Source organism: Vipera berus, assembly GCF_964194415.1.
Source record: "Vipera berus genome assembly, chromosome: 11".
NCBI lineage: Eukaryota > Metazoa > Chordata > Lepidosauria > Squamata > Viperidae > Vipera > Vipera berus.
In genome coordinates, this window is record NC_138214.1 from 12,265,741 (window position 1) to 12,278,367 (window position 12,627).

Sequence of the window (12,627 nt, forward strand, 5' to 3'; positions counted from 1 at the left end):
AGCGAAACACCAAGCAATTCGTGGCACTGGCCTCATCCTTTACAGGTTGTGGGCAAGGTAAGCAACCAAAAAGCTATTTTGAAGACAGGAACGGAGACAATATACTAAATATTTTGCCCATCTGGATTCTCTCTGATTGAAGTTCAACACTGAGAACGCTGCACCCAAACACTGAATATAACCGCCTTAGAACTAAGAACCATTGCCATCTCCCAAAGCATTTAAACAAACTATATTAAAATACCATCTTCTGTCACATTTAAAGGCAGTAGGATATGTTTTTCCCCCCTCTATATTTATATATACACAGAGTTCTGATCTAGAAAAACCAATACAATAAACTGTTACTTAACATCTTCATTTAAAAACAGGCAGTCTTTGGTGATGTGAAGGCAGAAAACATGTTGCTTGTATGTCTGTTACCTTCTGCCTATTTCGCTCTGTCTCATAAAGTGAATATTGTTGGCACTGTCTGCGAGTTCTAGATACTGCTCCACAGATAAGACAAAATATCCGTCATAACCCTGCACTTTCCCAGTGCTCAAAAGCTGTTGCTTCTCCCCTTCTGTCCAAGCCCTTGTACCTTCTTCACCATCTTGCAGTCGCTTTTGTTCCTTAGTCCAAGCTTGTAGCACAGCTCTTTGCCGGGCAATCTCCAAAACATGGTTCTTCTCTTCTTCAATGGTCGTCCCATATCGAATGTTAAAGCACAAAAAACCATGCTGGAGTTGGATGTCTGCAAATCGTCTTGTCCTCCCGTTGATGACGGAAGTCATTTGTGACACCGTGACGTTGACCCCGTTCTCCAAGATCCGCCGTCCCCCAGTGTTGCCTATGAGAGCAAGGTCTTCTTCCAAAGACCCAAGTTTGATGAAATAGTGGGTGTCTCGTCCATCAATGGTGAAATGGAGGTTCTCGAGGTAATGAGCACCGTTGAGGATGGCAGCGATGCGTCGGCTGTCCTCATTGGCTACGCCGATAATGTCTGCTGTTACCAGTCCATCCTTAATTGCGAACTTGATACCCTTCCCAAAGACCGAAGGAACTGCAGCAAATTGGGGTTGCTTTACCTTCTGTGTACATCGGCCATCGCTGTATTTGGGGGTCATGGGAAGCTGGTCCAAGGAAATAAAGTTCCGGAGTTGCTTCTGTAGCTCACACTGAATGCCAAGAATAGTCTAGGAAGGAAGGAAGGAAAAAAGGAAGGAAGGAAGGAAGCAAGGAAGGAAGGAAGGAGAAGAGAAAGGAAGAAGGGAAGGGAGGGAGGGAGGGAGGAAGGAAAGAGAAGGGACGGGAGGGAGGGAAGAAGGAAGTAGGGAAGGAAGCAAGGAAGGAAGGAGAAGAGAAGGGAATGAGAAGGGAAAGAAAGAGAAGGGAAGGGAGGGAGGGAGGGAGGAAGGAAAGAGAAGGGAGGGAGGGAGGAAGGAAGGAAGGAAAGAAGACAGTATCAAAAGTGAATGTAGTTTATTAAAGCAACACAACACAATACAAAGTTTTTATTGAATGCACTGCATGGGAATTTCCAAAAATTGGTGCAGGAAAGTTGTCATGACTAACAGTTTGAGAGTGTGGATGTGGATGCACATTCTGCAAGACTGATGAAATGAGAAAACAACATTGCACCAGAGGCTTCATTTCCAGATGTCTACTCTGTGAGACATACTGGTGAGTTTCCAGAACTGAAGAGCAGATCTTAAAAAGGGGCCCTCAGTCACATTAAGGACTGGATATGGAACTTCTTGGTTTGCACATAACATTTTGTTACGGTTGAAGAGAATTGTTTCCTGCAAATAATGCAGGAATTGTAGTTTTTAGTGAAGCTATGCTTGAGAAGGAGCGATCCTTTCCAACTGTAGACGATGGTCATTCCTGAATTCCTAAATTTTATTTGGTGATTAAAACATTTGAAAATGCCCTGCTGTCACTCAAGGCAGTCTTTTGCCTCCTGTATTTTAGGTTGGAAGAACTGGGGTTAGAAAAGAATTCTTCATAAAAGCAGTATAACGTATCACATTTCTCATAGGTGAGAGAGCATAGATTGTGTTTCTGAGCGCTGGGCTTATGTTTAGGATGGTTGTGCTATTAAGATTTAAGAGGAAGGAAGGAAGGAAGGAAGGAAGGAAGGAAGGAAGGAAGGAAGGAAGGAAGGAAAGAAGGAAGGAAGGAAGGAAGGAAGGAAGGAAGATAAGCAGTGTCTTGCTGGATTCCACACACTACATTCATAGAATCTTTGCACATTTCCATCTGTAATCAATTGTCAAGTGCCAGGGAAACCAGGAGATCCAAGAGGTTCAAATGGGTACAAAGATTTATTGCAAACTTAAATTCTTTACAAGAATCTGAACTACTAACAGCCAAAGGAAATTGGTGGTAGATAAGGGTAGAAGGAATTCAAGATGGGCTGGACTTAGAGCTCTTGTGGGCACGCAGGGACTCATGACTGATGACGCATTTGACCCCTCCCTCAGGCTCAGCTGTGTCGTCTCCTACATCAATAATCCACCTCATAGAAGGGGACATCAGCCAAGACCCTTTCACCATCAGAGAAAGAACAACTGGAAAAACTGTCCTTTCCATCTTTGTTGAAATACTCTGGCTTTATAAGACTACAAACAGCTCTACAAGATTTGTGCACATATTTGTATTCTCCATGTGAATCCCCTCCCCTAGTTGCGATATTATCACTCCTAGTATAGGTTGTCATCTGCCTTCTTCAATCTAATTAAGCCAAGGTGGCACAGTGGTTAGAATGCAGTATTGCAGGCTAATTCCGACCACTGCCAACAGTTTGATTCTCACTGGCTCAAGGTTGACTCAGCCTTCCATCCTTCCGAGGTCAGTAAAATGAGGACCCAGACTGTTGGGGGCAACAGGCTGACTCTGTAAACCTCGCTTAGAGAGGGATGTAAAGCACCGTGAAGCGGTATGTAAGTTTAAGTGCTATTGTTATTGCTAATTCCTTCAGAAGTTTTTGACTTACCTTTCCAGGATCCCACTCTTGGGTCTTGGTTTGAAGCTGTAAAAGCTCATATGTTGTGTCCAAAGTGCCCATCTCTGGCCTTGGGAACCCAGGGAGCACATTGTGAAGTTGAAATCCAAACAGTTCAAGCCAACTCCCGATATCTATCGAGGAAACCAAGAAGAGTTCAATTGCATAAATGCCTGTATCAAAGCAAAGAATTTCCAAACATTAAAAAAAGTATCTCCTTTGATTAAGAGCTGTAAGAAACCTGAATGCCAGGAACCCTGTGGTGAAACAAGCTTTCCCAAATATTAAATGCTCCTAAATATTTCTGTCTGGGGAAAGGGGAGTGAGAAAAAGATTAACAAAATTTGACTAGAAATGTTTGGAAGAGTGGAAAGCAGCTACCGGCCTTGCAATGTAACCCAGTCGAGAAACGCTTTGTTGTACAGTTACATTAACAGAATCTTTCAACTCTGAATGTAGGTTTTCTCTCCTTCACCTTTACGGTCCAAAAAACTAGGGAAGTTTCCTTCTGGGATGTTTCCACATCCTATGACTGCTGTGGGCTCTTCTGCCTCTTATCTGTTCCCCTGGCTGCTGCTTTCCTCTCTGTCTCCCACGGCTATTTCCCCCACGCCGTAACTGCAGCGCTCCATTATAATAAGTGTCACAACCTGTACTAAGTATGGAACATTCCTCGCAGTGTACCGTTTCTTCCTTTGCTTGCCTTTTTTTAAATTATGTAACAGCACTTGATAAAATATTAAAAAGTACAGCAGGACAATCGCAAATATTTAAACTTTTAAGAAAGTACAGGTACATTTGTTTTCATCTTCACCTCTTCTTCCTTTGGGATCATGACTTCTAAATAATTTAGCCTGGTGGGCGCTGACGATTGTGCTGTAGTTTTTATGAATTCTTCAGGAGGCTTTTAGCAGAAAAGAAAGGGAGAAGATTGCTTCTCAGATGGAAAAAAAAACCCAATGCTACGTGCTTTCCATTCCAGCTCCTTTGTAAGAGGAAATAGCAGAATGTCTCAATGATCGTAAAGATCTTCAACAGCCAATTTCACTCCCATCCCGGCTGAAATACCCCACACTCCCCATGTCTTGATCAGCACTAGCTGAAATTATCAAGCTCTACAGCAGGGGTTTCCAAACTTGGCAACTTTAAGACTTGTGGACTTCAACTCCCAGAATTCCATGGCTGGCTGAGGAATTCTGGGAGTTGAAGTCCACAAGTCTTAAAGTTGCCAAGGTTGGACACCTCTGATCTACAGCCAGATAATATGTGAAGGATGAAACTGTAAGCAAATTTGTTTGTTTTCACCTCATTCTCTCAATATGATTTTGCCTCTCTCCAGAACCAGAAAAGAAATAGCTTACATCGTGCACTTAGGCAGGAAAAATCAAATGGCTAGGTATAGAATAGGTGGTACTTAGCTCAAGAGTAGTAACTGCGAGAGGGATTTAGATGTCCTTGTGTATCACTGCTTAAGTATGAACCCGCAATGTGCTGCAGCTGCCAAAAAGCCAATGCAATCCTAGGCTGCATCAACCAAGTGTCAACACAAGGGAAGAAGTGATTGTACTGCTTTACACCATACTGGTTAGACCACACGTGGAATACTGCACCCAGTTCTGTTCACCACAATAAAGATGTTGAGACCCTGGAAAGAGTCTCTTTAGGTACCAGATAATCATTACTCAATAAATTGGCCCCCTACATATTATATTACTATTTTTTAACATGGATATATCTCATGGGGCCTCCTGCGAGAATGCCAAATATCCCAGACACTACATGAGGTTTTTAGGTATATTCCAGAGACTCCTATGTTTGCTGATATGTTTTTTAAAAAAAACAATGGAATAGACTATTTGTAGCTCAGGATTGAACTGTGGGGGTCCATAGTGCTCTCTGAGCTTGACTGTTTTCAAGCAGATGTTATTACTGATGATGTTATCAAGTTCAGAGGTTCCTAAGTCCCGGTCCATGGACTGGCACCAGTCTGTGGCATGCCAGCAATTGGGCTGTGCAAACAAGTGAAGCGCCATCTGTGGGATGTAGGCAGCATGCAAAACCATGCTCCCTCCGGTCCATGGAAAAAACTCTCTCCACGGGACAGGTCCCTGTTGCCAAAAGGGTTGGTGGTCACCCATGCATATGAGAACAGGATGGATAAATTGATTTCTTCCCCTTAGGGGAAAAAGTGAAAATATATACGAAACAAAGATTCAGAGAAGACCCACTTAGATTTAGATAATAATAATAGAAATAATAATAATAATGTTGAAGATGATAAAGAAGGAGGAGGAGGAGGAAGAGAAGAAGAAAAGAAGGAGGAGGAGGAGGTGGTGGAGGAGGAGGAGGAGGAGGAGGAAGGGACCTTGGAGGTCATCTAGTCCAAGCCCCTGCTCAGGCAGGAAACCCTATACCATTTCAGACAAATGGTTGTCCAGTCTCTTCTTAAAAACTTCCAGTGTTGGAGCATTCACCACCTCTGGAGGCAGGTTGTTCCACTGGTTAATTCTTCTAACTGTCAGGAAGTTTCTCCTTAGTTCTAGGTTGCTTCTCTCTTTGATTAGTTTCCATCCGTTGCTTCTTGTCCTGCCTTCTGGAGCTTTGGAGAATAGCCTGACTCCCTCTTCTTTGTGGCAGCCCCTGAGATATTGGAACACTGCTATCATGTCACCCCTCGTCCATCTCTTCATTAGACTAGACATACCCAATTCCAGAAATCTACACTGATGCTCACTATCCTTAGTTTAACCAAATGAATAGCCTGAAAATTCAGACATGTCTTACCTGTAGTATATTTAGCCACATCTTGTATTTGGCCAGCTGGATAATTGTTTTCAAATGCATACAAATTAAATGGCTTAGGGACATTCTTCAGTTCTTCCCAGATGCGATGGTTTGGGCTTGTCCAACGTCCAGCAATGACATCATAATCTCTTTGCCCCAAGTGCACCAGTTTAGTCAAAGAATTATATAGCCCTCCATGAAAACCGATAACGACTTCAAAATCTGGGTTAGTGTCCTGATAGATCTCACCGTAAGGTGTATAAAGGATTTCTTTGATCACTTGCCCTCGGCTGCTGAAGACAGCTAAGGGTGTCCCTGTGTTGTCACATGCCACATAATACTCTTCACCACTGCTTAGCTCCATAGCTATCAAGTGACCTTGAAGGTCGTAATAAAGGGATGTGATTTCTGAACTGCTGTGATTGTACAAGTGAGTAATTCTTACTGGATTAGAGAGATCTGCATAGAAGAATTGTAGGTGTTGCCCTAGATTTGACTTGCTGGCCACTCTTCGTCCCAAGCCATCGTAGCAAAACTGGATTGTCCAGCCAGCCACCCTGTTGTAAGCTCTGCTTAGGAAACCATTGGAGCTGTACTCAAAGATGTCATTTCCTCTTTGCTTAAGAAAGCCATCTTCATCCACCTTGTACTGAAGATCTCCTAGCCTTGTAATGCGGTCTCGGAGGTCATATCTCAGAGGAGTAAGCCGTGCGCTGTTCCCGTGGCTGAGTAAGTTGATATTTCCGTTGAGGTCATAACTGTAGCGCCACTGAGTTTTATCATTCACAGAGACAGTTTGAAGCTGCCCATCAGCATCGTATTCATAAAAGTACCTTGTTATGTTGGCATTTACTCCTACTCGGATGTCACATATCACCATACGTCCCATGTTGTCATACTGAATAGTCATCCAGTAGGCGATGAATTTCAGAATTTCATACTGGACTTCTATCACTTGGCCATTGGCACTGAAAATTTTGGTATGCTTCATCATGGTGGTGGTGATAACTTGATTTAAGTCATAATTGATCACGCTGAATTTGCCAAATTGTTCTGTTTTCCCAGACACATCTACGTAGCGGTATAGATCAATAGGGAGTGGTGTTTCATTGATCATTGCTTGCATGCTGGTTACTCGAAAGTTGTTATAGCTGTAATCAAACCTGGCATTCACGAGACCTTCTTCACTGAATCGGAAGATCTGTCGGCCAATAAGTGGTCCTATAGATAAAAGGTAAAATGGATCGTTAAGAAGAGAAAACTGTCCCCAGATGCTGGGGGAGACAGCTAAATTTAGGCGACTAACAACAAGAAGTTAGAAACCAGGGCAAATCCTTAGGAGAAAAAGATTTCAAGAACTAGCATAAAGATGTATCTTTATTATGCCTCATTAAAAACCACACAATTGTGAGGAAGCTTTCAAGTCCTTCAAACCATTTTAAAAATGATCCATTTGTTCATTTTGCAAGGAGTGGGCACCTTTGTCAGGTTGGGACACTATAGATTTTGGAATAATTAGGTATTTAGAATTGAACTATTAATTTTACAGTATTTGGAAGCATCTCTGTGTGATATTTCTGTGTATGAAATGATTGTGTCACGCAAAAGGCAATAGTAGCCTAATCTATCCAGCAGACTACCATAATCTTCATATTCTTTTTCTTTTTTGAAGGTATTTTAGGTCCAGTTATATAGTTTAAATCTAACCTTATCAAATAAAACTACAATATTCCTAATTTGATCAAAGGATAGCAAATCTTCCAGGTTTGTGAGACAAGCATTGCAACAGATGTCCTTCTAGCCACACCGAACTCTAGCCACAATTTTTAATTCTGGGAATTTTAATTCTGAAATGTGTGGACAGTTCTATAATAAAAATTGAAAACACATTTTTACTATTCACACGAGGCTTAACCATACAATATCGTTTCGATATAATTTTCCAATCCGGTTCCATTTCAAAATAAAATTCTTCAAGTGGTTATTCAAAGACCTCGCATGCCAGAAAACTTTAGGGACCATATGCACCAGGGACTATCACTGTGTTATCTGTTCCCTTAGTCACTCTAACAAATAATGAATAAGCTACATCCTTCTGGAATCCAGAACAGATTTATCCAAAAGGTATTTTTTTTAAAAGTGATGCTTTAAAAATAGTGTCTTTGTATAAAAGAGAAGTTGAACCTCAGGTCTTCAGGAGAGTGGTGAATAGTTGCCAAGAACAGGTGAAACCTAGGAACCTAATCTTAACCCACCTGTTTGCCTGTATCTGATGGTGCAAATAAATCCATCATGCATCAGGTGTATGGTTTTAATGACGCCTGTAGATTCCTCATAAGTAAAGGAGACCTGTGTGGTGTCGTAAAGGATCTCGGAGAGCTTAGACTGTGGTGTGTATTGATAAAGAACTCGGCGGCCCGTTCCTGGGTAGAGCGTTTGCAAGAGACGTCCATCTCTAGAAAAGTCCTGCATGAACGAGGCACTGCTGTCTGGTGGAGAGTAAAGATTTCGATAGTAGCCAACAGAGAGCATGGTTTGAAAACTGTGGCGGACCATGCTTGGCATGGTGACAGACAGTAGGTAGTCCGACTGGTCATGTTCAAAGATGTAACGGCGCTGGCTATGCAGAAGAAGCATCACAGACTGAAAGAAAAAAAAAATCCAGAATGTTAGGAAATAAGTTGTTTCCTGGTGGGATACCTACACTGCAAACACAATTTCAGCCAGGGGATTTGCTTCAGGAGGGCACACAAATGTATTTTTAGAGAGGATAGACTGAAGTAAGACCTTTCATCAAGGCTTCCGGTTTGCCAAGCCAGCCGGCATGGACGTCTGGAGGATGGCTCTCGTCTTCCACGTCCAGTTTCGCATCACTGGGGGGGTCCTAAAAGGGCCGAAGAGTCGCCCTGGAGGGGCAACCAGAAAGAAGGGGCTTTTGCAGAAATGTGGGGGAGCTGCAACCCCCCCATTAGTGCCTGCATTCCCTTCGTACTGGCGGATGAAAGACTGGCCTTAGTAATATGGCCAGTTACTAGGCTGCAGACAGCCGAAGTCAAACTTACCAGCAGGCAACATTAAAGCAGCGTGGAACAGATGGGGGTAAGATTCCTCTCTTATACCTTAATCTTCTTTTTTTCACCTAAATAAGCTGCTAAGTATCTTGCCCCCTGTGGAGAGGGAGGGGGGAATCCAACCCTCCCTTCAAACAAGCGGCGAGCAAGCTCAGGGGTGTTTTTTTTTAAACGTTGAAAAAAGAAACGGACTAAAAAAAAAAGAACTTTCAAAACACTTGGGGGACACCCAGTGGCTAAACCTGAAATTGCAATCTGATTTTCTTTAAAAAAAAATTAAGAAAACATTTAAGAAAAATAAGATAAGAATAACCTTGAACACCAGATGTAAAACTCCACCATGGAAAAGTTTCAAAAACAAATCTATGCTATGTGGGAAATATCCTACCAAACGTATCAGTTCCTTTCTGCAGCTGGCGGTGAAATAAGAGCTTTTAGAAAAGAATTAGAAAGTATCTCCAAGAAACAAACTCAAATTGTGACTACAAGCAATATTTTATCAGGACAGAACTTAACAGAAGAATCAAATACATTGGCAGAAGAATTAACTACTCAACAAACACAGATTTTTGAAGACAAAAATGAGAAACAGATGGAACAAAATTTATTCAGCCCAGCACAATTATATCAAGGGGCAAAAATAATTTAGAAGATTTGGTGTTGTTAACAGACCCCTCAATCCTTCAAAAACGGAGACTGGAGGGCTACTTAAATATGATACAACAATACAAGAATGCTTTGATGAACCTGAGGCAAAGGAAGAAAGCAAGAATAAGATTGAAGAAATATGGACATACTTAAGAGGCCTGAAATAGATAACACCAAAATAGATAGGATTGTACTTGGACTATGAGAGATTGCTTTGATGAGTAAATAAAAATATTGACCAATTAAAAAAAATAATACAGATGTATGAATACTAACATTGAAATACTGAACTCTTTAAATGAAATGGATTAAGATGTATACATGTTAAGAATGATACAATGTAACTAATATACTTGGATGTAGTAACATGAAAGGACGTGTTAAATGTTGAAATGGTGAAATTTTGGTTAATTTTCAATATGTGGAAATTATAAATGAGAAACAAGAATATTATATTGTCCTCCTCCTCTTCCTCCTCCCTGCAATTGGTATTCTAATGACTACCATTCTCATATTGTACTACTAACTTGTCGATATGAAAATGAGATAAATAAGAAGTGTATTTACATTACTAGGTATTGGAGAAAATTGTGTAAAGGGAAAGGAGGTTATTTACAAATATGAAAATGAGAAACTTTAAATGTTTAATCTTAATATTAATGTAAAATTAAAGCTGGAAAAATATATAAGGTGTTTTGATATCTTAAAAATGGAATGTTAAAATATAAAATATACTAAGGTATTGATAAATATGAGAAAACTATTAAATGACTGATGGATAGCAATGAGAAGTATGTTAATTTAGATAAGAGATAATATGTATTAAAGGAAATAAGAGAGAGGGAATATTAGTTACAACAACTTGGAGATCTGTAATAATATGTATTTGTCTGAAATGGAACTATTGTAACCCGGACACCACGTTGCTTTTTAAAGATATTATTGTAATAGTGGAAAATTAATAAAATAATAATAAAAGACCTTTCATCAAATATGTCAAGAGATCTTAGGGTAGTCATATTCCCAGGACAATATGTGGGGACATCATAGTGGGGAAGATTACATGATATCAATGGCTTTTTTTCATAGGTTGGATGTAGTTGAGAGTATTCTTCTTCTAAGAACTTGCTTAACTGGGAATAATTTGTCCATATATCCCAGTCTGTATCCTCCAAATGTGGTTGAACCATAGCTTTAAACATAGCTGTCCCAGAACTGAAGAAGCTTCTTGTATGAGAAGCAAAATGTCTTCAAGGAAAAACAAAGTCCAGTTGCCTTTTGAAAAAGCCCCTTTGGGACAACCATGACCTGGATGACTGAAAATCTCCATAGACATTTCAACCTACTTGTTTTGTAGGCTGATGGAAATCCTATTGGCAAAAGATCTCCATGATCCTAAAGAATCACCTGATACCTGATTATTTTAAACCAAGATGTCGATAAATAAACCTTCTCTCCTCTCTGCCTTTCAATAATCGTCTCATTAGTATTTCTAAAAGGAGAGAACAACCCCATTATTTGACTTAATCAACATTCAAAAAATGATCTTATTGCATTCTCACTCTTCCCCCAATTACAACAATGAATAACCTTTTCTAAATAGGTGTAGCTCCATATTTTTCCATCCGCCCATGTTCTGGAGATAATCTTCCCATTTGGATCATACTCCATTTTTTCAGTCCATGTTCCTCTCTGGATGTATGTTACTAATCCAGAATGGGAGTAAGTGATGTTGACTTCATTGTACTTGTTGATGGGTGACCAAAGAATTGGCCGGCCGGCCTGGTCATAGAGAATCCGAAGAGTGAACTTGCGATGGTCATCATAGATCTTCCCTGTTCTTGTTAAGTGGTCAAAATCAATGGACAACAAGTTTCTGTTGTGAGCCTAAAAAACATTAAAAGAATAGCATGGCACATATGACTGAAGCAATTCTGCTATTAAATAGGAGTGAGCAATAAAAGTATTCCAGTATTGTTCTGACACTACCGACAATATTCCAAGTTTGGGACATTTCTGATATGATTTGCAACACTTTCAGTCTACTTAGAATGTGGAACAGCCATTCCAAGCTCACAAAAAGGACTCTTTAACCTAGAAACATTGTAAATTTGAAGCTCCATTATGAAAAGTATACATTATAATCTGTATTAACATGAATGAAAGAATGGATAACTCTCAGAAATAAAAGGTTGTTATATTTGGAGGGGCACGATTTACCATTGGGGTGGCATGCTTTTTTGTGGTATGGGAAAAATGAAATTCATAAGTATTTCCAAATTCACTATATAAGAAATGCTTTATTAACAGTATGGGAAAAAATTAAAACTAAAATATATGTAAAAATTCCAGGGTGGCTCTCAACGATGGAAGCTTTTTTACATCCAAACTTGGTAGACTTTGAAAAAAATTGGACATATAGAGATATTCTAAATACAGATGGGACTTTAAAATCAAGACAAGAACTGGAAAATCAGGGTATCAACCTGTCGTGGTGGGCACATTTACAGATGCAAAATAGATATGAAAAAGATGTGAAACTGGGTTTTATAAAGAACAAACTGTATTTGATAAGATAGTGTTAACTTCTGATGAGAAATTAATTAAGAAAATATATAATTTTTTTGTTAATTTTGGAGATGGAAAGTGAACAAGTCAAAGAAACAATGATAAGGCGGGCGAAAAATTTTGGTTATTATACAGAACTAGAAAAATGGCAAACATTATGGTAGAGAAATTATAAATTGACAATGTCAACTTCGTATAAAGAAAATCTATATAAAATGTTTTTTAGATGGCATTTGCCAAGAGCAAGATTAGCAAAAATGTTTTAAAATATGTCAGATAGATGCTGGAAATGTAAACATAATTCAGGCACGTATTATTATATTTGGTGGACATGTGGTAAAGCAAAGCCTTATTGGAAAAAGATACATGCTTGGCTAGAAAAAATGTTGGGAGAACATGGGGAATTTAAACCTGAACTTTTTTTATTAGGTGTAATGCCAGAAAAGATTAATAAATGAAGTTTATATTTGGTTCTACACGTCACAACAGCAGCAAGAATAGTCTACACGCAATAGTGGAAAAATGAAGGAGTACCACCAGAGGAAGAAATAATTAAAAAAAAAATTG

The 12,627-nt window shown here is 39.7% G+C and overlaps 1 protein-coding gene across 1 annotated transcript in view; it reads right to left on the minus strand.

The window, feature by feature from the left end:
- Window positions 1-280: 280 nt before the first annotated feature.
- TENM1 (teneurin transmembrane protein 1) overlaps window positions 281-12,627 on the minus strand; it is a gene marked incomplete at its 5' end in the record, with an annotated part of 270,481 nt that continues 258,134 nt past the window's right edge. Inside the window, 5 exons of the mRNA XM_081336372.1 lie at window positions 281-1,178; window positions 2,981-3,123; window positions 5,774-6,994; window positions 8,029-8,416; window positions 11,083-11,379. Of these exons, the coding sequence (XP_081192498.1) occupies window positions 420-1,178; window positions 2,981-3,123; window positions 5,774-6,994; window positions 8,029-8,416; window positions 11,083-11,379 (2,808 nt within the window). The 3' untranslated portion in view covers window positions 281-419. The remainder of the gene's footprint in view (window positions 1,179-2,980; window positions 3,124-5,773; window positions 6,995-8,028; window positions 8,417-11,082; window positions 11,380-12,627) is intronic.